The 25,185-nt window shown below is 34.4% G+C and overlaps 5 protein-coding genes across 6 annotated transcripts in view; 3 read left to right on the top strand and 2 right to left on the bottom strand.

Annotated features, from left to right (window-relative positions):
- Positions 1-4,510: 4,510 nt before the first annotated feature.
- LOC108818819 (zinc finger protein ZAT10) lies at positions 4,511-5,474 on the top strand. Its single transcript, XM_018591755.2, has one exon. The coding sequence runs from the start codon at positions 4,601-4,603 to the stop codon at positions 5,318-5,320; it is 720 nt and encodes a 239-aa protein (XP_018447257.1). The 5' UTR covers positions 4,511-4,600; the 3' UTR covers positions 5,321-5,474.
- Positions 5,475-11,443: 5,969 nt separating this feature from the next.
- Positions 11,444-13,170, top strand: LOC108818988 (uncharacterized). Its single transcript, XM_018591966.2, has 5 exons — positions 11,444-11,701; positions 11,848-11,956; positions 12,087-12,560; positions 12,628-12,820; positions 12,905-13,170. Exons 1-5 carry the CDS (start codon positions 11,625-11,627, stop codon positions 12,928-12,930), a joined length of 879 nt encoding a protein of 292 aa, XP_018447468.1. The 5' UTR covers positions 11,444-11,624; the 3' UTR covers positions 12,931-13,170.
- LOC108818989 (protein TRIGALACTOSYLDIACYLGLYCEROL 5, chloroplastic) lies at positions 13,161-14,455 on the bottom strand. 2 transcript variants are annotated; one of them, XM_018591968.2, is made up of 5 exons: positions 14,281-14,455; positions 14,148-14,198; positions 14,019-14,063; positions 13,553-13,585; positions 13,161-13,434 (listed from the first exon to the last, which is right to left on the bottom strand). In XM_018591968.2, the coding sequence occupies exons 2-5, from the start codon at positions 14,185-14,187 to the stop codon at positions 13,292-13,294; spliced, it is 261 nt and encodes an 86-aa protein (XP_018447470.1). In that variant the 5' UTR covers positions 14,188-14,198; positions 14,281-14,455; the 3' UTR covers positions 13,161-13,291. The 2 variants fall into 2 exon arrangements, with proteins under 2 accessions (XP_018447470.1, XP_018447471.1); XM_018591969.2 differs by having other exon boundaries at positions 14,148-14,193.
- Positions 14,456-14,866: 411 nt separating this feature from the next.
- LOC108818651 (uncharacterized) lies at positions 14,867-16,691 on the bottom strand. Its single transcript, XM_018591569.2, has 3 exons — positions 16,167-16,691; positions 15,701-16,051; positions 14,867-15,633 (listed from the first exon to the last, which is right to left on the bottom strand). The coding sequence occupies exons 1-3, from the start codon at positions 16,575-16,577 to the stop codon at positions 15,067-15,069; spliced, it is 1,329 nt and encodes a 442-aa protein (XP_018447071.2). The 5' UTR covers positions 16,578-16,691; the 3' UTR covers positions 14,867-15,066.
- A 5,926-nt stretch (positions 16,692-22,617) lies between these two features.
- The window catches only part of LOC108821772 (uncharacterized), a 102,513-nt gene continuing 99,945 nt past the window's right edge, over positions 22,618-25,185 (top strand). Inside the window, exon 1 of the mRNA XM_018594766.2 lies at positions 22,618-22,622. The gene's annotated coding sequence lies outside the window, so the exon portion shown is untranslated. The remainder of the gene's footprint in view (positions 22,623-25,185) is intronic.

Genomic DNA, 25,185 nt, shown 5'->3' with positions numbered 1-25,185 from the left:
AAGACGAAAATTCAACAATTTATATTAAATGTTTATATAAATATCTTGTTATCAATGATATATATATATATATATATATATATATATATATATATATATATATATGTAGTATACATTAATTAACCTTGTTATGAGCATGCCAAAAGAATAAGCTAATTTGTACGTATTATAGTTGACTCTTAAATAATTTTAAAAAGGTTATCTGAGCCTTTTTGTCTTTTAAATAGAGCTGGGAGGCAAATTGTCTTAAGAGTTATAAAAAGTCAAGTTAGGTATGTACATAGGATAAATGATAAATAAACATATTTAACAATACTAGGACGGCACGAAATAGAGTTGGAGATTCCGACAAGATGAGATTCAAACTCGTTTTTTTGTCTTAAGATCATCACCACATAAGATCTTCATAACTTTAAAATAAATTAATTGAAATCACAGCTTGAAGATATGTTAAGTTGTCTCTAAGTTTCAAAAGTACAGAACGGGTTAATGTACAATGCACCTTACGGTTTTGCCTACCTGTTTATTGCCTTCTTAAACTGATTATTACTCCTCTAACTTTCGAAGTCAGTGAATATACACACGGGTACATGGAATGTGTCGTTTGCATTATATCATTTTTGATACTCTTAAAGGTATAATCACATCAAATGATATTATTCTCCGGCTTATTGTTTTTTATCATCATGTTATATAGAAAGGGAAAGTAATTTGTTGTGCATGATCACTGCTTCTTTTCTTGTTCCCTTAACTTCAGAATATCTTTATATTCATATTCCATCAAACTTGAAAATAAATAATTTAGGACCTTATAATCTGATAAATGATAAATCTGAGGTGCACAAAGTACGTTTGGTAATCAATTGAACTTCGAATACGACGAATGGTACTACCCAATTTTTTTATATTTGGTCGAAAACGTACACTAGTACACATGTCTACAATAGAATGAAACCATTATTAATTATACTATTCTTCTAAGGGTTTTTTCGTTACACATTAAAGTAAGGTATCAGGAATTCATTGTGATAACTTATAAGAGTACACTTTTCCAAATTAAAATGAAAGTCGGTAGTTTTAGCAGCGTTTACTTGCCTTCTATCTATTAATAATCATAATGTTAATTATCCGTCCTCCACCTGGTTGAAGTGTTGACTTCTCTATGCTGTCCATAGTTGAAGTTAGCTTTTAGGAGGAGGTATTTTTAAGTTTTAGGTATAATCAAATTAACTATTGAGCATGAAAAAGAAGGTCGTATGATTAACTGTTGATTAAAATAAACAGTAACTGCATTAATCTTCTTTCTTGTTTTTTTTATTCTTCTTTCTTGTTAAGAAGATCATGGATTTGTCTTCTTCTCTTCTGCAAAAATAATAATATAATTACATAAGCATGTCTAATCTTTGTATAGAAAGGTTTGATTCTTCTAAATGTCAAAGTGAGAAAAAATTGGAATAGCCTCAAAACGTTAGAAAAAGTAATTAGGGCTGTGTTCGCGGTGGGCGAAAAGCATAAACTGGTGGAGATTCGATGAATTAATCGTAGCCATTTTGCCAGTAATAAAATACTATTCGCAATCCCTTGGAACGTCTACTCAAGCTCGAACCGTGCATCCTATAGAATCTTGATTTCTCACTACTCACATCTCTTAACCTTATGTTCCTTCACGAAGACAGAGATGAGAGTTACTTAAATGAAACAAACATGACAACTAATCCTTTCTTAGGAGTTGGGACTCTACTTCCCCGTACAAAAGTTAGACATCTAAAGACAAATTAAACTGATGCTGATACAACATATCTTTTTCTATTCTTACATGACCATGGTTTTGAGGGTAATTAAATAGGGTCTCCTTGGTTTATAAAGGCTTAAATTTTTATTAAACTAGAGTTTTGAATCATTGATTTACACACCTGCTTTCTCATGTGTTCAAACTTCAGTGCACACTTTATAGCAAAATTCCTCGCCTAAAATAAAAGTGAAATGATTTAACCTCGAACATTAAGGATTTGAAAATGCGCAAGTACTTTCATAAGAAAAGAAGTAATCTTATAAGGACTGGCCCAAGAAAATAAGGGCGTACCCAAATAGACCCAAACATCCAAACCCAACTCACATTACCCAAAGAATAACTCCACCATATGATAAAAGCACTGACCCACTCATCCTTTAATTACCCAAAAAGTATATATGTTTTCCAGTTTTCGTATCAACTTTAATTAAGTTAGATATCCAGCAAAAAAAAAGTAGGCACCAAACACCAACCAAAGAATAAATAATGTGAGTTTTGCTTCTTCTTTTTACCAGAAGGCAATGCGTCATGCATGATGACACGCCGATAAAACATTTTTGGTTCTGTGCATCAGCATCACACATATCTGCCTCACAAGTCACGAGTATCAAGTTTATCTTCATATACAAACACAAATACCTTTTCCTTTTCTTATTTTATAAAATCACATGTATGTGTTCACAAGCTGTTCATAACAGAAACTGGATCTAAACCATCCAAAACAGGGGATACATACCACATGAAGACTTTGTGACACCACCATTTTTTTACCTGCGTTATCATCAATTTTAAACCGTATTGTAGCTGAAAACCAAATTAACATTGGAGATATCATGATTCAGCAGCCTCCCAAGAGAATTCATAGCAGCTAATAGCTATATTTATATTGTTTCATTTATTACGTCTCATTATATATATTTCTTTGGAACACTATCACTCAGTATATAAAATCAAGTTTAATGGGGGATGAAGTGTTAGCAAAAATGTAGAGTGGCTTCTCCAAATTCTAACTCAGCGAGGAACAAACTATTTAGACAAAGTGTTCCATTTTTTCGAATAGACAGACCAGACAAGTCTAGCCATATCCTCTAAACCTGATTTGCAGTGTTTCCACCATTTCCCGTTATATAGGAAGGTGATCCTCTTATCAAATGGGTTCAAATTGCTTTTACTTAGATGATTTTTTAGTAATAAAAATTTTCTTTTGTGAGTTCCATTGTCAATTGGTTCCAATATAAGAAGCTCACCTAATACTTACATATACGAAGAAAATCAGCTAGGAACTTTACGGTAGAAATGCTCTTAGTTTTTGTTTTCAGCTATTTAACATTTTACCAAAAAAAAGATTCACGGTAGAAACTAAAAATAACTAAAAATAATATCATGACTGAAACGTGACAACATAATAATTTGTGGCCCACACTTCCATAGTGAGGATTGAGGAACCCAAAATACCGACAAAACTATCGTTTATCGTGAGATTATTTGTATTTAGTCATTCAACTAAAGTTCTTGACACGTTCATGGGCACTTTATAACTTATACGTCCAACATTATCCTTTGTTTTCAACATTTCAATCTGAATTTTGGAGTCCATATATACCTTCCGACTACATAATTAGGCCACTACTCAAATGCCGTCATCCGGTTATTAATTGTTAGCGTCATCAATTAATAAAGGTAAACCGGACGGTTTGAAGATAGCCGCGTAAAGAAATTAACGAAGGGTCGAAGATGGTTCTTTTTGTTTTAGTCAAACGTAGTTAGTTTCCACAATAACAAGTTGGACCAAACAAGTTGGTTCGTTCCAATTGAGTATTCTTTTATTCTTATTTTGGATTTTGACTTGGAATAGTCTTCTAATCTTTATTCATGCACCGTCTCAGCCAGTCAGCCTCTTCTTTTATTCCCACCTTCACCTTTTCAATATGAATACTGTTCAAAGCTGCTATATATTTTATATACTTATCCACTCATATCAGTTTAAGCATGTACATTGCTTGGATATAAGTTTTTTTTGGTTATAACTTTAAGTTAGCAAAAATTACGTATATATATTATGTTCCAATCAATTTATACTTAGGCTCTTAAATACTACTATTACTTTTTTTTTTGATCAAACATACTTGCATTCCTCTTCCTCCTTCAATGGAGTGTAGTACTCTAAATACTACTATTACATATTAGTCAATATTTACTATTTCAAAAAAATAATACTATTACATATTAGTCAATATTTTTTCATTTCAGACTCGATTAGAACTTTTTTTTTTACTAACAAAAGAGAACTTAGTGTCCGTTTCAAATGGATCTTATGGGTAGATATTTTACAAGAATGACTAAGCTTTCTAGATCAATATTAGTTAGTGGTTACAACTGTTAGATTTGTTTTGGTCAACTAGTTAATAGTTAAGGAAACGGAAACGTGTAGCATAGGATGACCATGACTACTCTACGACCATAGAAAAAAAAACAGAAACTCTAGACCATTACAAGGCGGCATCCATAGCAGCCGACCTCTTCTTCTCACCACTCTTTACAACACGTGTACTAAGTCAAACCAAACGTGCCCAAAAAAAAGAACATGTAGATACTTCCCTCACAACTCTGGTCCGCACATATTAATTATCTAATCGCCACCTTCACTTTTCCCCCACTTGTCACGCAACTTCCTCTTCCCCACACTCCACCTACTATATATTTATTCACTCACTCTCTCCTTCTCTTCATCTTCAACAACAATTCAATCCATCACAAGAAACCTAAGATTCGATTCTCACACTAAAGATCTTCAGTTTTCATCAACTAATGGCGCTCGAGGCTCTCAGTTCACCGAGATTAGCTTCTCCGGTTCCTCCTCTGTTCGAAGACTCTTCAAGATTCCACGGCGTCGAACACTGGACCAAAGGCAAACGTTCCAAAAGATCAAGATCCGATTTCCACCACCAGAAGAACCTCACCGAAGAAGAGTATCTCGCTTTCTGCCTCTTGCTTCTCGCCCGCGACGGCAACCGCAGCAGCAGCAACCGTCAGCCTCTTCCTCTCCCTCCCGTGCCGGCGGCTGAGAAGTCGTCCTACAAGTGCAGCGTTTGCGACAAGTCGTTCTCCTCTTACCAAGCTCTCGGTGGACACAAGGCGAGCCACAGGAAAAACTCGTCGCAGACTCAATCCGGCGGTGGAGACGATCAGTCTACGTCGGCGGCGACGACGACCACTTCCGCCGTGACGACAACCGGAAGCGGGAAGTCGCACGTTTGCACGATCTGTCACAAGTCGTTCCCTTCCGGACAAGCTCTAGGCGGACACAAGCGGTGCCACTACGAAGGGAATAATAATAACAACGCTAGTAGCGTGTCTAACTCCGAAGGAGCGGGGTCCACCAGCCACGTCAGCATCAGCCATCGTGGGTTTGACCTTAATATCCCACCTATACCGGAGTTCTCGTTGGTCAACGAAGACGACGAAGTGATGAGCCCGATGCCGGCGAAGAAGCCCCGTTTTGACTTCTCGGAGAAACTCCAACATTGATTTTGCTATGTTTTGAATTATTTAGGAATTTGTTGACTGTAAATACAGATTTCGACTTTGATTCATTACAGTTCTTGTTCTTTAGTCGGTTATTGTTAGAACTCATTCTTTGTCACATTATTTAAATCGATATATGTTAGAAACTTTTGAGATATTTTATTTGAATAAAAATCATATCAACTAGCTACAACTCTGTTTTTAAAAATCGAATGGTAACACTTAACCATACTTGAACTGTTCAATAGGGAAATCCTTCTTAAAATTTCAGCATACTGAACCTCTCTGGTTATCTCTGTGGCGCCCTCCTCTTCCACATCTGCTGTGCCATGCCTTCCTCTTCTACATCTGCTGCAAGAGTTATAAATGTATTCTTAAAAAGAGTAATAAACTGCACCCAATAACTATAGTTAAACTTATGCATACTGAAAAAGTTCACCATGCCGGGGATTTCACATGTATTCTCATGGTGTCCTTCTCTGTCACATTTGCTGCATTTATGTGACCCACCAGGGGTTAAAACTACTCTCATGGAAACAGTCAGCTTGGGATTAAGAACACTGGCTATTTGGTGGTCAGATTCACAATCTCTTATTACATCAATCTCATCAAAAGGGAAGATAGCCGAAACACAAGGAGTGATGTTTGATATCGAGCATTTATGTACTTTCTTTTCATCTATTTCGTTTCATCATGTACCGAGGCTTAACAACGCTGAAGCAGATGCTGTGGCAAGTTGGCTATGTTGATTCTTGAACCTCCCTAACTCTGTTTGAGTTTAACTATTTCCATGAAGGTTTGTTCAAAAAAATAAAAGAATGACCATCTAGATCCTCCAAAGCTCTGTGTGTCGATTTCTTTCAACGTCATAGTTCTCTATGGTCTTCAATTGTATGTTGGTGCCAACATTATCAAGAGGAATCATGTTAGCTTTCGAGTGTTTTAGGAGATTTTAGAGTATTTTAATAAAACTTTTAAAATAAATATTAAATTTATAGGTGATTCGGTAAGTTACTTTCTAAAGTTTTTAGAATAGTTTAGATGATTTAATTGAAACTTGGTATTTGCCCGCCATTTCGCGGATGATAATATTTTACGAAAATACTGTTATGTTTATAATGTTATAATTGTTGAATAATAATTATAAATATTAAAAATTTAACATTTAATAGTTTTTGATAATCAAAAACTTTGGTATATATTTTTAAAAGAGCTGTGAAATTTAAGATAATTCAACAACATAAACATAAGTTACTAAAAATATTTTTATTAAATGCAAGTATGATTACAATTGGTTCAAGTAATTGGCTATAAATTATCTTTTAGTTTAAAAAAAAAAAATTTGATTTGTGTGTCCTCACGGATATTTGATTTTTTTTTGTTGTTATATATTCTAACTTTTGGGAATGTTATCGACTTGGTTTTGTGTTCATGTTTTAGATTAATATGGTATTTACTTTTTATATTGGTGTGTTTTGTACTTTTGTTCAATGCGTTTAGCTTCCAAACTTTCTAATATATGAGATTTGCGTTCTACCGGTTTCTATTCAATTTATTTTGATATATTATTTTGTTTATATACAACTCTGCCGGCTTTTAACGTCCAAACCAATAAAGATTTGCATCTTAATGGAGTGGCTGGTTAGGTCCGTGCTATGACTGTTGGCGATGGCATGCTTTTTGTTGGTGCAAGTGTAAGTATTTTAGTTTCTTCTCGCTTTCTACTTGTGTTAGTTCTCTGCTTCCTTGTTGGTCTTAAAGTAAGTTACTTTTGTGCAGTCTGGTAGCTTTATATGTCTGCAAAGCTAACTGACACCGAGTCTCGTCCTTTCACATATCTCATCACATCACTAGAGGGATGCCATAGCGGTGAAGTCACATGATATGTTGTTGGAGGTCAGCGACTATAGTATGGTCTGTTGATAAAACAATAAAGGTGTGGGATCTCAACACACAGGAATGTACAATGACTCTGAGGCAACATACCGACATGGTTACCTCCTCCCTCCTATGTTGGGATCAGTATCTCACATCGTCATCGTTGGACGGAACCATCAAAGTCTGCGCTTATTCTGAAAACGACATCATTGTTAGTTAACTGAATATCCCACGAACGACGAGGCTACATTGGGTCCGTGAGAGGATGGAACCAGGCTGACGACTAGTTTCGTAGAGGTGGACGAGGTATTGAGGATTAGTGAGGTATAGATAAGAAAGGCTGAAATCATCGGATACGAGCTTATTGGTGGCGCATTGAACTTAAGGGATAGAGAGTGATGGCCCGGTGGAAAGGAGAGAGGAGGAGGTGATGTTGAGAAGAGCAAGACCCTCTAATAGCATTTGAGCGGTCGAACATTGTCCAAATTGAAATATAAAAAAAAATTAAGAACTTTTGAAAATAAATATATAAGATAATATAAAATTTTAAGTTTTTAGACATAGTATTAAAATTTAGAGCTGATAATTTAAAAAAAAATATTTCAAGTATATATAAATTCTTTTAAAAGTATTAACTATCGTTAAATATACCATTAATATTTTTTGAATAGAGTCCATAAATAATTATATGGATAAGAGAGTGGTGGCTGGGTGAGATAGAATAGCAAAATGAGAACACACTACATGAGCAAGTCATAATTTATATGTGTTTATACATATTTTTAGAATTTATTGATTTATTTATTTTCAAGTTTTTTCAAACACCATCAATGAAGATGTTATTTGATAAGAACTATTTTTAACCAACAATGATTGTCAATTCTTCTATAATCTAAATTAAAAGTTTTTTTCTTACTAACTGTTATTTACAGTTGAATAACAGCTGATATGAATTTGATATAGTTTTTACAAAACTTTTAATTGAATAATATGAGATTACAAGTAAGTTTTTGCGATTTTGCACAAATCTCATATTGAAAAATACTTTATTTGAAAAAAGTTTTTAGAATCACTGATTCAAATAACATGAGATTTTAATAAAATCCTAAAATCTCCTAAAACCCTTAATTCAATACACTTCCCCCAAATGAACAAAAAATTAATACCCAAAAGCTACCAAAATTTGGGTAATACACAACTGAAAAAACCGGGTTTCTTACTTAGGGTTACACCCAAAGGAATGCGTTCATAACTTCCTTTGATATTAGTGATGAGAGCTCTTAGTTGGCGATCGTTTCGTATTTCGACCGGTGGAGAATTTTGTATCATGCATTTCATATCACATGGAAGTCCATAGCTGAGTGCAATGTCTTGATCAGGAACATCCAAATCTTCGGTAATCATCTTAACTAATTCGTCGAAAGTAACGTTTTCATCAATCTGAGAAAGTGATCCCAATCTTTCGGTATCTACTACAAACTCCCATTCAGACTCGCCACTTTTTTTCCATTTTCCACAGATAGAATAGATCTCCACCATGTTTTCCCTGTACAAAACGAAAAGCTAAGCAAAAGAACAATCATGCCTTATTATATTCATGAAAAATATGAGCAATACTTCAGTTAGAAAACATAGATGAAAAATGATACCTAAGATTATTATGATCAGAGAAGAGGACGGAAGTGTTTCTGATTGCTGACGACGGAAACGTACAGGATTGGAGAAGCTGATTGAAGGTGATGAATTCGACAATCTAATGATCGATGAGGGTCAAGTGGAGAACACTGGACATAAAATCAAATTGGCTATGTTCAATGAAATTATTTGATTATCAAGTGTAAGAGATTAAAATAAATAGTGGAAATTCATGTCTTTTTTTGAGGAAAGAAATCAAAAGATTTGTGGTGGATTATGACTAATTTAATTGACTTTTTGTTAGGGAAAGAAATCAAGGTAAGATTTTTCTTGGATTATTATCAATTTAATGACTTTTGGTTTTGAGCTCTTAATATTGTAGAAATTTTACTCACCGCAAAATATTTTTTTTGTTGTAAATAGCGAAGAGAAAAGAGGAATTGACCGTGTCTTGTCTTATTCCATAAGTAATAAGTCTTTTATATAAGATTACAATAGATTAGAGACAAAGACTAATTTGGAGATAAATTCTAACTGGGAAAATAAATAAAATTTGGAGAGCAAGTGTATCTAAATAAAACTTGGAGAGCAAGTATATCTAATATTTTCTATATTGTTACCGTAATATTCATAACAAATGTATGTATTGTAGGCTTTAGAAAAAACCCATTTATTTGTGAACAAAAAGAAAAAAATGATTGTAACTCTAAGAATGCACTATTTGTACTGGTTTGTCTTGAAATAAGGCTATTTACAATCACACTTTATTTTCCACTTTAAATGGAGTTTAGAATAAAAATACTCAAATGATACTCTATTTTCTATTCTATAATAAAGTGAATTTTTTTTATCATTCTATTTTAAATTCTAAAATAGAGTATCAGAGTATATCCACTATAAATTAATAGAGAAACATTAAAAATATGTAACTTGTAGTTTGTAAAAAATTAAAAATAGCTTTGATTGATTATCACTTAATTATGATGTTAATTGGAAAAAAAATGTTGGTCCAAATTCGACTAGGGGATTTGATTGGGACATCATGTCCCTTAACATATACACATATACAACCCTCATATATTATAATGTTCACAAAAACTTCTAACCGGTTAATTTATAATGTTATTAAGCTTAGTTTTTTTTTAAAATCTGGTTTAATTTAGTAAACCACTTATAATTGGTAAACCGATTTCAATTTACAAAAAAAAATAATCTGTAAAGCAATGATTTTGCACAGACTTTACTTTTGTATTTATGAAATATTTTATTTATATTTTGCATTTATAATTTTTATAAACTATGTTTTCTAAAGTTTAAATACACAATGGTCTATATTTGAGTGGATGGTACATCATGTTTGAGAATATTTTGTTCTTCATACGAGATTACAACTATATTAATAAATTATGAATTCAGCTCGATCATCTATAATACGAAAGTAGATAAACCAAAGAATTATATTTATAAATTATAAATACGAGACCACAACTACTGTATATAAACTTTATTCTTTATATTGACAAAAAAATATTTAGGTAAGTGTTTTGGTTTTGACAGAATAAAAGAAATAAATACAAAATTATTATCACCAGGCTGGTGAATCTTAATCTATCGAATATATATATGTTTGCTACACAATTTTTCAGAAGTTATATATGAAAATTTAAATTGGAGAGTATTAAAAACTTTGACAACAAGGAAAAACATACCCAGAAAGTTTTTGTAGTTACGAAAAATTTATATTAATTTCCTTAATGTATCACGATAAATGATAATGAGTATTTTTGGTAGTTAATGCTAATTAATGTATAATATTAACTAGCTATCATATATATATATATATATATATATATATATATATATATTGTCGACTGCAAGCATTCGAAAACCATTATATTTATAAGTATTTATTCAGCTAAAAATTTAAAGCAAAAAAAATAGAAAGTTACAGATTTTATTTTTCAAGGATAAAATCGAGAATATTCAATTTATTTGGTCCATAACATTGAATTTGATTAATTTTGTATAGTTTTAATATGGCCCATAAATAACCACAATTACAATTATTGTCTAAATTATAAGCTTAACCCAATTTATAATTGTATTTTCTAATATCTTAATTTTCCAACTTATGTAAAAAAATAATTCTAAAAAAAATTATAATTTTTAATCTTAAAACGATAAGTCAATCATAAATTCAAAATATGTTTTAGTCTACAATTACAGTTACAAATGGTATTGATCCAATGTATATATCAAAACATAACTGCATACATAAAAATCATATCAGATATATAAACATTTAGTTTGTTAATATTATGAATTTTTAATTTTAATTATATAAATTCATCCTGGTATGCAAGTTTTAGATGATTATATAAAAAATATGAGTATATATATAAAATAAATCCAGTCAGATATATATATATATATATATATTTAGTTTATCAATACTATTTTTTTTTTATAAATTCATGTCTTATCCAAGTTACAATTATATTATAGAGAGTTAATATATTTTAGAATGAAAAATAGTTCCAACCATTGGAGATAGCTTAACAAACCAAACGTTCTACAGTTCTAATATTAATTTTGGCACGTGCCTGTAACGAAAGGCGGTAATCAATTTGGGTATTCGATGAACGTTCCTTTCTTCGATTCATCGTCTCATTTCCCCCATTTCAATCTCTCTCTCTGTACCTTTCTTTATTTCTCGGTTCCTTTCCTCCTTTCGGATCTTCGAAGACTCTTTATTATTCATTCCCTTAGGTTCATCTTTCGATAGAGTAGAGAAATGACGACGAGTTTGGATCGGTGGGAGAAGGATCCTTTCTTTGCCGCTGCCGAAGAAGTTCAGGAATCTGCTGACAGGTTCCGTTTTTTTTTCTTGTTTCTTCAGATTTCATTCTCACCATTTCTCTTGTTGCTTCGTATGTTTAGGGATTTGTTTCTATTTTTTTTAAATAGATCTTTGAATTCACATTGACAATGTGTTATATTGGATTTGATGTGTGAAGGATGGAGTCAGCTTACAGGACATGGATCAAGCGAGGCTCTTCAAATGTATGGGACTCTGATCAGCTTCACAGAGACCTTCACGCCGCTCTCGGAACCACCAAATGGCAGGTTTCTATTCTTTCTTCCCAGATCTCGCTTTGCCCGTGGACGTAGCCAATTTAGTGAACCACGTTAAATATCTCTGTGTTGTTTAATTTATTTATGGCGTTTATTATTTATTGTATGTTTGTGTTGTCAGTTAGATGAATTCCAACGAGCTGTAAAATCAAGCTACGACAACCGTCTGAGCGACGAGACTCGAGACAGGCATCGCGAGTTCACTTTCGTGATGGAGGCACAAGTGGCCAAGATCGAGAAATCCCTCAAGGAAGCTGCAGATGGCAAGGGGACTCCGAGGTGGGTGCGTTTGGACGAAGATGATCGTAACGAGCTCGCCCTCTTCTTGACTGGACCACCGTCGCAAGGGCATAGGAGGGCGGCTAGCGCCACTCCTGACATCGGTGCCTGGAGCATTGCGGTTTCGTCTGAGGACGGTTTAGCGAAGAAATCTTCCGGTGACCCGCCGGTTCGACCTCCAAGGAAAGTTCCTAGCGTCTCCGGGTTCTTGAATTTTATGGAGCCTGGGTCGAAAAACTGCGTTAGGAAGTGGAAGGCATTGGATCGTCAAGGAGACTCTGATGCTGTCTTGTTATTGCCTATCCAAGCCAACCAAGTAAGATCCCTACTTGCTTACAAAGGACAAACCATTAATACTAAAGGGCTTTTCTATGTTTTGTCAGCAAGTGGTGAATGGAAGTCTTGAGAGGGACAAAAGTTGTATGGAGTGTGAGGAAGATTGTTACGAGAAGCAGCTTCAGCTTCACGGTTGGTATGGAGCTATACAGAGGCAACTTCAACGGTCTCAGTATCGAATGAGATATAGTAAAACCGTTCAAGCTGCAGTTTGGATTCTTCTTTTACTTTTTCTTATAGGTAAACCGAAATTTCTTACCTCTGCTAGTTAAATTAGAAAGCAAAGCTTGCATTTGAGATTGGCTTTTTTTTTGGTCATTGCAGTGGTAGTCGCAACGCATGCAATGTAGAAGACAGGTATGAATACGACGCTGGAGAGAGTTCATTCATCTTCCGTACTGTACAGTAGTAACATCACTGTGTTTGATTCTCTTGTAACGTAGAAATGCATTTTTGGTTCGAGTAAGAAAGAATCTTGACTTTATCTTTGTTATTACAACCAATTCGAGAAACAACTTTTTTTATATGTATTGGAACATTGTGAAAATGGATGTTTTGTAGTACACGAATGCATTCATGATTTTTGATTATTTGAAATATGATTCTTATTGAGAAATAAGAAAAACGTCAAACATTGTTTTCTTCTTATACAATAAATCCGAGCAGAGTTTGTTTTTACTCGGTGATTTGGGATGGAAAGTCAACAGGCTGCTAAGCGTTTTTGGACATGTTTTCCACTTTACCCTCCTTCTCTAGCTCGACGCCTTGAAAAGTAAGCCTAGATGATCGGTAGTGACTACCAAAGGCAGTCCCAAAACCCCACCCGAGTCCCAATCCCACTCCGCAACCTCCACCTTCAAACCACAATATGGCATTATGAGTGACTAGAGAGACTTGAAGACAGATAAGCAATTATGTGCCTGTGTAGAGAAGAAATATATATACAAGTCAAATATGTATCAAAAAGCTTACCTACACCAACGCCTAAAACATTCACAGGCACTCCTGCAAGAAAAAGCAACAACATAAATCTCCGATTCAGTAACAATTGATACATTATTAACACGTGTGTGTGTGTGTGTGTGCGTGCCTGTTAGTGTCATCATTGGCAAGGACTAACTCTAGGCATGAGTTTTTTAGTGTCATCATTTTGGAATATGATCATGATACTAAACAAACAGGAGCATGGAGCATTGTACAGCCCATAGCCAGAGTAGCTTTTTCTCAATGGGAAAATAAATCTACCAGTGAAAGTATCGGTTTGATTTGATCTCAGCTTTTCCTAAATCCTAACGAAGTCTACAACAAGTCAAAAAAATAGGCATTGTCTCTTTGATCATTCCATCTATATAACCTAAGCTAACATCAAATTTTACTCTACTCCTCCCTTAATTTCAATTTCAAGTAAAAAAAATCAGTGGAAAGTTGTGAAACGAACCTCCAAAACCCCACCCAACGCCAAATCCACAGCCGACGCCGAACCCTGTAAATTACATAAAATAATAACATAACTACGAGTCGAATTCAAAAAAAAAAAAAAAAAGAGGAGAAACAATTTGGGAAATACCGAATCCAACACCGACTCCAGTGAAGTCAGAAAGCACCATTTTCTTCTATTCTTCACAACAGGAGAGAGAGAATGGTGAGTGATTAAGGAATCGATTAAAAGAGGTGAATTTGAATGAAGTGAGGAGGATTACCTTCTGATTGCTCTTCCTCTACCTCCCCGCAACTATAAATCAGACGGAAGAAGAGGCGAAACCGAGTCGATCAGCGATACCGGTTAATCTGTGAAGTGCGAACCGGCCTACTTCTTACTAACCGGTTATCATCCGCCCTATTATCAAAACCGGCCTAATTTTCCTTGAATTTTGTGAAACCGGAACTTACATGATTTTATGTAAGTTGTATAAAAACTAAGGTAGTGTAGGGAGACGGGAATACTAATCTACTTGCGAACAAATTCATAGTATTTTTCATTTACCATTTGTAAAAATGCTGTCAACCAATGGATCCTCGGTTTGGATAGTTTAGAAGCAAAGATCAAATCATACGTTGGTTGTTGATAATACAAACAGGGGTTGGTTTATTTACGCTACAATAGAAACAAGGGTACTATTCATCAGATCCACTACACTGTACTAAACAAGGCTATTTGAGTGAAAGAAAAATGCATTTTGTACAATACAATGCTTGCTTCTGTCGTTTGTACTCTGAAACTCTATTTTATCAAAATAAAATTGGACTGACTTACTAAAGTTGATAATGAAAACTAGCCCTCGAACATAGACTACAAGTTCCTCTTACTTTATGCATTATATATTCTCCTGCGCTCTCTATTTACATCTTCTTCAACCAAACTTCCTACAAGAATTTTAGCTTCAACAATAGCAAACTAGAAGAATAATCCATCTAAATATTTCACTTGAAATGTTTTTTATACACATTCATCTCCTGCAACCCAAGGCTTCACTATAAACCTGGCATCAGCCATAATTATGTCGTGTAGCTACCGAACCCTGCTGCAATGTCTTGATTTTTGGGCCTTGAGACAACTCTTCAACCTGAGAATCGAACCTGAGCTCAGAAGGTGGAATGAAGCAATCCATAGACAAACCAGGGACATTGAACGCAATCTCATCGATGACCCACGCTTCTTGCATCGTGGTCTTAGTGTTATGTCCCGAAGACATATCTCCGAACCTTAGCAGCGTCGCCACTGATCTACCGGAGTGAGCTATCACGATACCTTCGACAGGCTTGTAGTCTTCTAAGTACGAGTTGATGGTCGTCTCCCAGTAAACCGCTTCGCCTCCAATGTTTTGGATCCTGGTTAGCTGTGAGTCTTCTAAGTGAACAAGAAGACCGGTCTTTTGGCTGAAGTAACCGAACAGAGTATGTCTTATAGTCTCTGATGCACCTTCGCTTCTAGCTTTGAGCGTTGCCGGGTCTGCGCATAGCTTGAGGATGAAACAGTCTTCTCCATCGATCTTTTTCTCTCCTATGCACCTTGCACTCGCGAACATATTCGCTGTGGTTCTTGGATCAAGTCCCTGAAAGCACACTCTTTTCAAATCACTCAAGCAAATAAAAAACAGCATGAGCATGATGAGGCGTTACCTGAAGAGCGCGTCGTAGTGGTCTAACGGGTCCTTTAGCAGCGTGAGGGCCAAGCCACGGAGTGTGTCTCCACACAAGCTTCCCATCACACCCCGCTAAAACCTTGCTCCCGCCAAGAACAAGCTCCATGTACCACATGTCAGGACTCATATGCCACAGCACAAACCCTCCAGACTCAACAGCTTTCGACGAATTGTTCTTACTCTTCGAACCCTTCGAGCCAGTCTCAAACTCCGACGCCACCGTCCTGATTCTCCCCATCACGTAACCGTTTTGAACTGAGCTATGAAGCTTCTGACCACCTGATGCAGCCGTGTACTGCTGGAGAATGTACTGCGCAGAGGAAGTTTCCTGAAAAAAGAAAAAAAAAACACAGTAGATCTTTTGTTAAGATCCAATAGGCTGATATATGGGCCTCGAAGGCCCAGTAATCTCGACACACAGTGGAATTAGAAAGTTCACTGACCATGGGAGTGTTCTTGATGCTGAGGTGAGGAAGGAGATCCAAAGCGCTGACGTGGACAGGACCAAGCGGCGCGCCGAGAACGCCGAGGAGGAGCCTCAGATCCGTGCGTTTGAAGCCGGAAGAGGAGGAGGAAGAGACAGACGGCGGAGCGACCGGGAGCTGGCATTTCATCCAATTGTACCACCGCCTCTCGAGCCGCGAGTAGTCTCCGCTGCTGCTTCCGGAGTCTTCTCCGTCCGGATCGGGACCTTCTATGACCGGAGGGAGCATCTCGGACACGTGGCGGTCCGGGTGGGAGACGTAGCGGCCTTTGCGGCGGCGGATGATGATGGGGGAGACGGCTCTGACAGGGCTCTTGGAGCGTGATCGGCGGGAGTGTGACTTGGAGAACAAGCCGTGCTTCTTATCCATTAGCTTTGAGGGAGAAGGAAGGAAGTGTGTTAAGTGAGGGGAGAAGGAAGGAGGTTTGGTTGGTAAAGCTTTGAGAGTAAAGGAAAGAGAAGTGTTGCGTTGAAGGGAAGGTTGCATATAAATTCTCCAACTTTAATTCTTTTATTTTATTTAAGGTAATTAGCAATTTCAGATTGGTTTTTTTTTTGCTTTTATTTAAGGTTGCGAATAGCAGAAATTTTTTTTTTTTGGACAAACCTTAATTTTATAGAATATTACTTTTCAAGAGTGGAGAAAGTGTTGACAGAACATGATACAATAGCCATCTTGGCCAAAGAAACAACTATTACAAGGAAGCAAATACAACATATAAAGATAGGGGCTTGACCAAAAAAAAAACATATAAAGATAGGGGTAAACACCACACTTAAACAACCAATATCGTAAAGAAGTCCAAACTCAACGACCATCAGACTGGAAAGTGTGACGAAGCTTTGGGAATTAAAGACCACAAACAGTGATATGCATCCCGAGATTGAAACAGCAGCAAGTGCACAATTAACAATCCTTAACATGGCTAACCACCCTTTGATTAGAACTTCAGTATTTGAAGTATCTCTAATCTTTAACATTGAACTCCCTGCACCAAAACCACATAAAGTAGTTGATGAATCTGAGAGAGAACCAAGCTCTATAAAGAAAGAACCTGGATAATAGATGTCCAATAAACCCGATCCACGGGATGAATGGAAATGTAAAATTATCAAAGAAAATGACAAATCTGAATTCGTGATTAGATATTATTTTATTTTATTTATGTATATATTAAACAATTGTTGTCTTCTTTCTCTCATGTCTACATATAGTTCCTCATTGGACAATAAGAAAAAAGTGAGAGGAAAAGAATGTGTATTTTACTATGGAGTTGGCCTAATGGTAAAAAGGTCGTGATTTTAATTATTCCACCTAAATTCAATTTACAGTGGAAAAAAATATTTACAATATTTGGGTTTTCGGTAAAGAAGTAAAAAACACTTTTTTTTATCAAAAAAAAATGTGTATCTTTTCTTTTGTTAAGTTAACTACAAATGCATTAGTCAAAAAAAAAAAGTTAACTACAAATGTTTGAACGAAAAAAATAACTACGAAGGTATAAAATGAGCCAAAGCAAATTTTCAGGTGTAAGTGACTTTTACGTTAAAATAGATTTAATCATTGCAATGGACAAAATAAGTTAAACAGATGTTATAACTTCTGTTTGGATGAGCTTTGAATATTCACTGAGATTATTATGTTCTTTTTAGTTACAATTCTCATTTAAAACAGTTGTTACAATTCTCATTTAATGACTGATATATATATACACAATTATATATACTCAATTCAAAGTTTTCTTTATTACTCACATAATACATAACACTAGGTGTTTTGCCCGCACATACGGACATAATTTTTTTATAAATATTTATTAACTTATGTCTTATTAATCTAAAACCAGCATAATAAATTATTATCTATGTTTTTAAATAGTTAAATCAAACATCAAAATATTTATATATGTCAAATACTTTTAATCAAAATATATATTTATTATTGTGTTAAGTTTTTTTTAAAATACTCATATCTTAGAGATAGTTTAGAAAATATATTTATATTTTTTGGTTGACTAATATTTAATAATTTGTATCTTATTTTTTTTTAACTTTTATAATAAAAATATTGTTTTCAGATAGGCACAAAAAATATATATATATAAGAATTTTTTTTTGATAATTCTAAAATATTATTTTGTAATCAATTATTTAATATAGCATATAACATATAAAATTTATATCATTAAAATAAATTAGTGAATAGTTAGAAACTAATAATAAATTAATAACCTATCTAAAAGTTTAAAACCTAATAAAATATGATAAATAAGAAAAGCTAATATAACATATAAATTTAATATTAATAAAATAAAATTCGTTTTTATTTATATAGAATATTCCTCAATGCTATTATTTTAAATTAATGATTTAGTGACTCAGCTCAAAACAAATAATACATTAATGATAATTTAATTTAAACTTAATAAAAATACGACAAATAAGCAAAAATAGCTAAAATCATGGAGAACATGACAAGTAAGCAAAATCACTTCATAAATAATAGTATAGATAGATATATAGAGTGTCAATATACAACACTAGCTTCTAGTCAAATTTAATGAAGTTGGGGTCCGTTGGTTTTCATTTCAAGTTATCTAGAGATAGCCATAATAAAGCTATGCATTTTAGTCTTTTTCCTAGTTATACCATTTAATAACTTCCCCATCTATCGGGTATTAAAGCATTGTACCGACCTAAGATTTCATTGTATCGACCTGGAAAACATTATTATACATAAAAAATATCAAAGTTCAGTTTAACCAAGTAAGTTAGTTACTAATGGTCTTGTTGATTATTATAGGTCTCGTTCAGCGTATGTCTGTTGATATTACTCAACATGATCAGTTTTAGTCAGGGGGAGGCTAGGTGGAGAGTGGATTCCCAACATGATTATTTGTAGTTAGTGTAATTTTGTATAAAATTTTAGTACTGTTCCTACCTGATAAAAGTTTGAATTTGTAAATCTATTACTAGTGTTTTATAGTTTTGTTCCGGGTAAAAACTATTAGTAAATCCGCTACTGGTGGTAGTGTGATATTAATCTTTGAAGTTCGATGTAAACCGTTAGGTTTGAGTTCAACTCCTGCTAAAAACTAAGTTATCAAATATGTGGTCAATTTTAACTTGAGTTTTCGGATTAATCCATTCTATATCGTAAAATGCATTTTCTGGACCGATTGAATATTACAGAACAAAAGAGACTGTTATTTTAAAAACAAAGAGCTCAATTATATTCTTCCATAAAAGATATTTATCATTGCATGCGTTTATAAATTTTCTTACCTCTAAGTGTAGTATGGTGAGTTTGCCCTTGGTACAATTCTTAAAATCGCCTCTTGCTCGTGCATATAATCATCAATAGGTGTTTTTCTTCCTTTCTCCTTTTCTATTATTATTTACTAAATGTTAGTCTTTCACATTGGCATAATTCTTCTTTTAAAAAAATATTAAATAAATAATATATGTACATTATTCTTTTATACTTTATCTAAAAGCAGCATAAATCAGTGAGCAATTAGCCTTAAAGGACACGAAAGGCATGCACTTAGAGATGAAATTTAAAGTTAGAACAAGGCAATTGAGTGTGATGATGCAAAAAACAATATAGACTAGTCTGGTATATGCATGAGCATGAGGATAAGCCACCAGAAGTCAAACATAACGCAAGATTATAAAAAGAGTTTTGCTTTTGTGCAGTTTTTAATTTGTTAGAGGGTAATTCATGGGACCAAGTTAGAAAATACGAAGTTTGTTTTGCTGCTCATTAGCATCTTTTTTTTTTGAGAAAAGCTCGTTAGTATCTTTAACCTCTCAATAACCATTTTCGGTGGTACTTATACACTCTCAAATGCCCTTTTGTATATTCAATAACTCTAAAGATGTCAAATAAATGATTACAATTTATTAATAAACTTTAAAATAAAAACAAAAACAATTATAAATATGCTTTGCATCGATAATAAACTAGCTAGCTACTATTATAACATAGAACCTCTTAATTGTGATATAGAAGTTAGAACTTAGAAAATCTTTTAGCAACAAAAAAAAAAGTTAGAACTCGACGTTCATTATACAATAAATATCATAGTAGTAGTGAAGAAGAAGCCTATATATACCAATGACCCACTTGAGCGGACGATCATTAGCTTTTATGAAAAACTTGTGTTATTTTGTGATCGTTTCTGATAGCTACCAAAGAAAATAAAACAAAGTGCATATGATGACAAAATATTCTGATATATCATCAATGTGAGGCGGGAAGTAACGGTGACATGAGGCTGGGAATATAAATAAATAAAAAATATAAAAAGTCGGTGTCTGTAATTATAAATGGTGATGATAAACGTTGAGCATGCGAGTTTGGTCCACTGTTAATAATGACAACTTTTTGCAAACGATCTTCGGGAGACCCAAACACACAGAAAACCAAAAAAAAAAAATGTTTACATAGACATTAATTAACACAGATGATATTAATCAGATTAATAATTCACTAATCTTGAGAATCACTCATGATATAGTAAGAGTTTTTCCTTCCATGCATATTGTATATCCTGGTTTTGTTTTAGAACACTTAATGTCATAATTAATTTGGTAATCTGATGGTAACTCGATTCGTTTCAGTAAAATGAACTACGGTCTTTATACTTTTTTCTGAAAATAAGAGAAATAAAAAAAAACTTTTTTTCTGAAAACAAAATGAATGCATATAAGATTCACTCGATACACAGTTGAAAGCGATATTTAATAGGCATCGGGTTCAGTCTCCATTTCTGTTTCTCATCTCCAATGTAAAAGTTAAAATATACTGGAGTATAAGAGAAAGTGCATATGTGGACCAGGAAGAAATTGAGGTCTTTCAATCTCTGTCCTTTTTGGTGAATATTACTTTTGCTTATGTTCATGAGCTTCCATTATAGCAGGATGTAATTTTCATGGTAAATGCAATTGAAATATGGGCCACAATATAGATAAATAAAATCACATAGTTTTAAGGCCCATAAAAAGTAAAGGAAAACTAGAAATATTTATAAATAAATATTATTCTATAGCAAAATCTGATTAGCTACGAAGTTATGTTTAGAAAACAAAGAACCAACATTACATATTTGTAACTGATTGTTATAATGTAGAAAAGAAAAAAAAAACAAAGAACCAATATTAAATATTTTCAGTTCTACCACAACTGGACCATATAATTCCAAAGAACAAAAATTAGAATTCAAAATAAGAACCAAAATGTGGTAAAATGACTAACATTAATTATGTTATTTGTGTAGTTCATGCACTTATGTTATTTGTAACAATTCACTTTCCACACATTATATGGCTATCTTCCTAATTAGAATATCGTTTAAGTTTGAATGGGATGTTAAAGCATTCAACAATCATGTTGATCATGTATATTTTGATTAAAAAAATAGACCAATTACTTGAATAAAACACTAGATAATACTATAAATTTTAGTAAAAAGACAAAAAATTCACTATGGTTTTATAAGAAAAATGTATGGTTTGTGATGTTCATGTTTCTCCAACAAATCAAAAGACATTAATTTCAGTGACATTATTGTATGGTTTTTGATGTTCATGTTTGCACTTTGGAGCCAAAACATCAAATCAAATCTTGTATTGTGTGTGTTATGTTATCGCAAACCAAAATACATAAGATAAATTACATATAATTAGTAGGTTCATATCAAGTAAAGATAAAAATAATATCAAAAGTGTATATTCATGTAAATCGCCCAAAGACACACTGAAGAGACCCTTTTGAGTATTATGCTAGCCGTTTTCCTAACCTCTTTATTGAAGTCTGCGACTGGGTGTATAAGAATAAAAACTTAGATCCATCATTTTAAGTTCTTGAAAGATTCTTCCAGAATTAGTTTCTTTAGAAATAAAAGAGGTAAGTAAAGTAATTCCAAGTTAATTGATTATCTATTTAAGCTTCTAAAAGCTATTTAAGCTTCTAAAAGCTATGTAAACAGAAACAATCACATTATTAACCATGAATTAATCAAAGCTTGGTCTATCTGATTTTACTTCACAATCAAAACCGAAATTTACAAATAAACCAGATTCAATAGATTAAATAACTATTTCTCTACCTCAACATTTTACGAGTGTGGTAGACCTAGATTTATTGTAGAGATTATAATTACTGCAGGTTCAAGGCACATAGCCGTGTGAATAACTCCAAGGGCATTGATCTTAGAAATTATGGTTACTTGAGGAAAAAAATAATCTCTCTTAAATCATGGAGCATTATAACATTTTTTCTTTCTTTTTCAAAGTGTCAATAATTGTCCATCTTGTTTTATAAAATTATTAATCGAACTTAACGTTTTTCTCATTAAAAGTCACAGAAATCACACGGTTCCTAAGATAAATTTAAAGCTAAACAATCAAACCATCTCTAATGGTGGTGTTCTTCACCACAATGGTAACTACTGATCTTATATAAAAACCTTCCTCTGGCCTATCTCCTTCTTCCACACCCTGCCACACTCAACTAAAACAAACCATTGGACAATGGAAAAAAGTTTCGAAATCAACAAAACATATAATCAGAACAACATATAAATCTGCATTTGCTGTGACCACGTTTTTCCCAATCTTGGCATTCTTCTCAATGGTGCAGACATACAGTTCCTGCATTTTGCACAACACAATACAAGTAAGACAATGAATGCTACAGATTAGAGACGGGGGACTACAGCTTTGGTTATACTTATACCTAATCTTGGTGTTCTCGTGTACACCTATGTGAACTTTCCCTTCTGCCAACAGAGACGCGATTTCAGTTTCTGTTTGGTAGAAATCTGCTCCCATCATCATCCTATCCCAAAGCATTACTCCAGGCTCTACACGTGATCGTATGCCCACAATAGAGTGTTGCACACTACATTCTTTCAAGAACCATTCATGTGAAACTATAGATTCAAGTATCTGCAACTCAAGAATACATTTTGAAGGAGTTAGGACCGATGATATCATCAATCATCAAAACAACGGTTATAAACAGATCCAAGAACCGTAATTCTGCATTTATTAACTTTTTTAGGTGGCAAGAATCGGGGAGATGTGAAGAAGAAGGGTGTCTTTGGGATCGTAAAACTGGAACGGTATGATTTAGATTTCACTAGGGTCAACAAGAAAGGTCTATGAAAACCTGTTGAGAGCTAAGTTGACATCTAGCGCAGCGTACGAATGGGTGAATGGTCGATCTAAGAACTTAGGGTTCTTCGAGACCTGTTCTTGGATCGATTAAGGGTTTCTTTCGATAGCTCCTTAAGACCAACTTCTTGTTAGATGAATTGAATCGAATCAAACAAGGGATAAAAGCCAAAGCTCTTCTTATTATAAAATCAAACGTATCTATCATATGAGCCATAACTCTACTTATATAGTAGTTCCAAAGCCACAAACCAGCTAGGAATAGGAAATAAAACTTATCAAAAAAGGAAATTATAAAGTTTAACTATTTTTAAAAGTAAATATCAAAAAAGGAAAACATGAAGGTTGTTTGAATCTTCATGTTGGCGCTAATGTTGATGATGCTGCTGCATCAGGTCCCCCGGGGTTAGAAGGATTCGTCCTCGAATCAGAAGGCAACTCTGGTGGCTTGTACTGCGAAAGGTACCGAACATTAAAGACATCTGAAGTAGTAATGTGAGAAGGAAGCTCAAGCCGATACACATTATCATTTATTTTGGCAAGAACACGAACATGACCTATCTTCTTTGACTTGAGTTTGTTATACTCTCGAGCTGGTATGCGATCCCGTGTAAGATGAACCCAAACCATATCACCTTCATTGAAAACAAGACGGCGTCGTGAAACATCTGCGGCAGCTTTGTATTTCGAAGAAGATGCTTCCAGGCGTTGTGTGGTCTGATCATGAATGTCCACAATGGCGTCAATGAACGAAGATGCATCACCATGAAGACGAGACCGATCAGGAAGAGTTGATAAGTCAACTGGCGCACGAGGAAGGATGCCATAGATCACCTGAAAAGGACAGAATCCCGAACTGCGATTGAATGCACGGTTGTGCGCAAACTCAGCTTGAGGAAGATGAGAGTCCCATGACTTAATCTTATCGCCGACCAAACATCGTAAAAGATTTCCCAACGAACGATTGACCACTTCGGTTTGACCATCTGATTGTGGATGATAAGCTGAACTCATGTCAAGACTAGTGTCAAGTAACTTCCACAAAGAACGCCAAGAATGACCAAGAAAACGAGAATCACGATCGGAGACAATAGATGAAGGTAGACCATGTAAACGATATATCTCCCGAAAAAATAGAGTGGCGACTTGAACAGCATATGTGGTCTTTTTACATGGTATAAAGTGAACCATCTTAGAAAATCTATCAACCACCACAAAGATAGAGTCAAAGCCTCGCTGTGTTCGGGGAAGACCTAACACAAAATCCATGCTTATATCTGTCCAAGGTTGGGTAGGAATTGGTAATGGCATATATAAACCTGCATTCGATGAAGTACTCTTTGATTTCTGACAAGTAACGCACCGCTCCACAAAGCGTTCGACATCACGTCTTAAAGACGGCCAGAAGTAAGACGTTGAGACGAGATGTAAGGTTCGATCACGACCAATGTGGCCTTTGCGATGTATCTCTGAGATGAGTTGAATTCGCAGACTGCATTCAGGTATGCACAACCTGTTGTCACGGAACAAGAACCCATCGCAAAGTGTGTATGGTGATGGCAGTCCCGCGGTAGTATCCGCAAAAACTCGACCAAAGAAAGGATCTGAAGCATACAAATCACCGAAAGAGCTGAAGCCAGGGACTGTTGTATGCATTGTCGTTAGAAGAGAATGGTGTCTGCTCAAGGCGTCTGCAACACGGTTAGATAGGCCAGACGTATGTTTAATAACAAATGTAAATTGCTTGAGGTAGGTGATCCATGAGGCGTGGCGCGAAGAGACCTTGACTTGAGTAT

Source organism: Raphanus sativus, chromosome 8 (assembly GCF_000801105.2).
Source record: "Raphanus sativus cultivar WK10039 chromosome 8, ASM80110v3, whole genome shotgun sequence".
In the NCBI taxonomy this organism is placed as follows: domain Eukaryota; kingdom Viridiplantae; phylum Streptophyta; class Magnoliopsida; order Brassicales; family Brassicaceae; genus Raphanus; species Raphanus sativus.
This window is presented reverse-complemented; position numbering and strand designations above follow the sequence as displayed.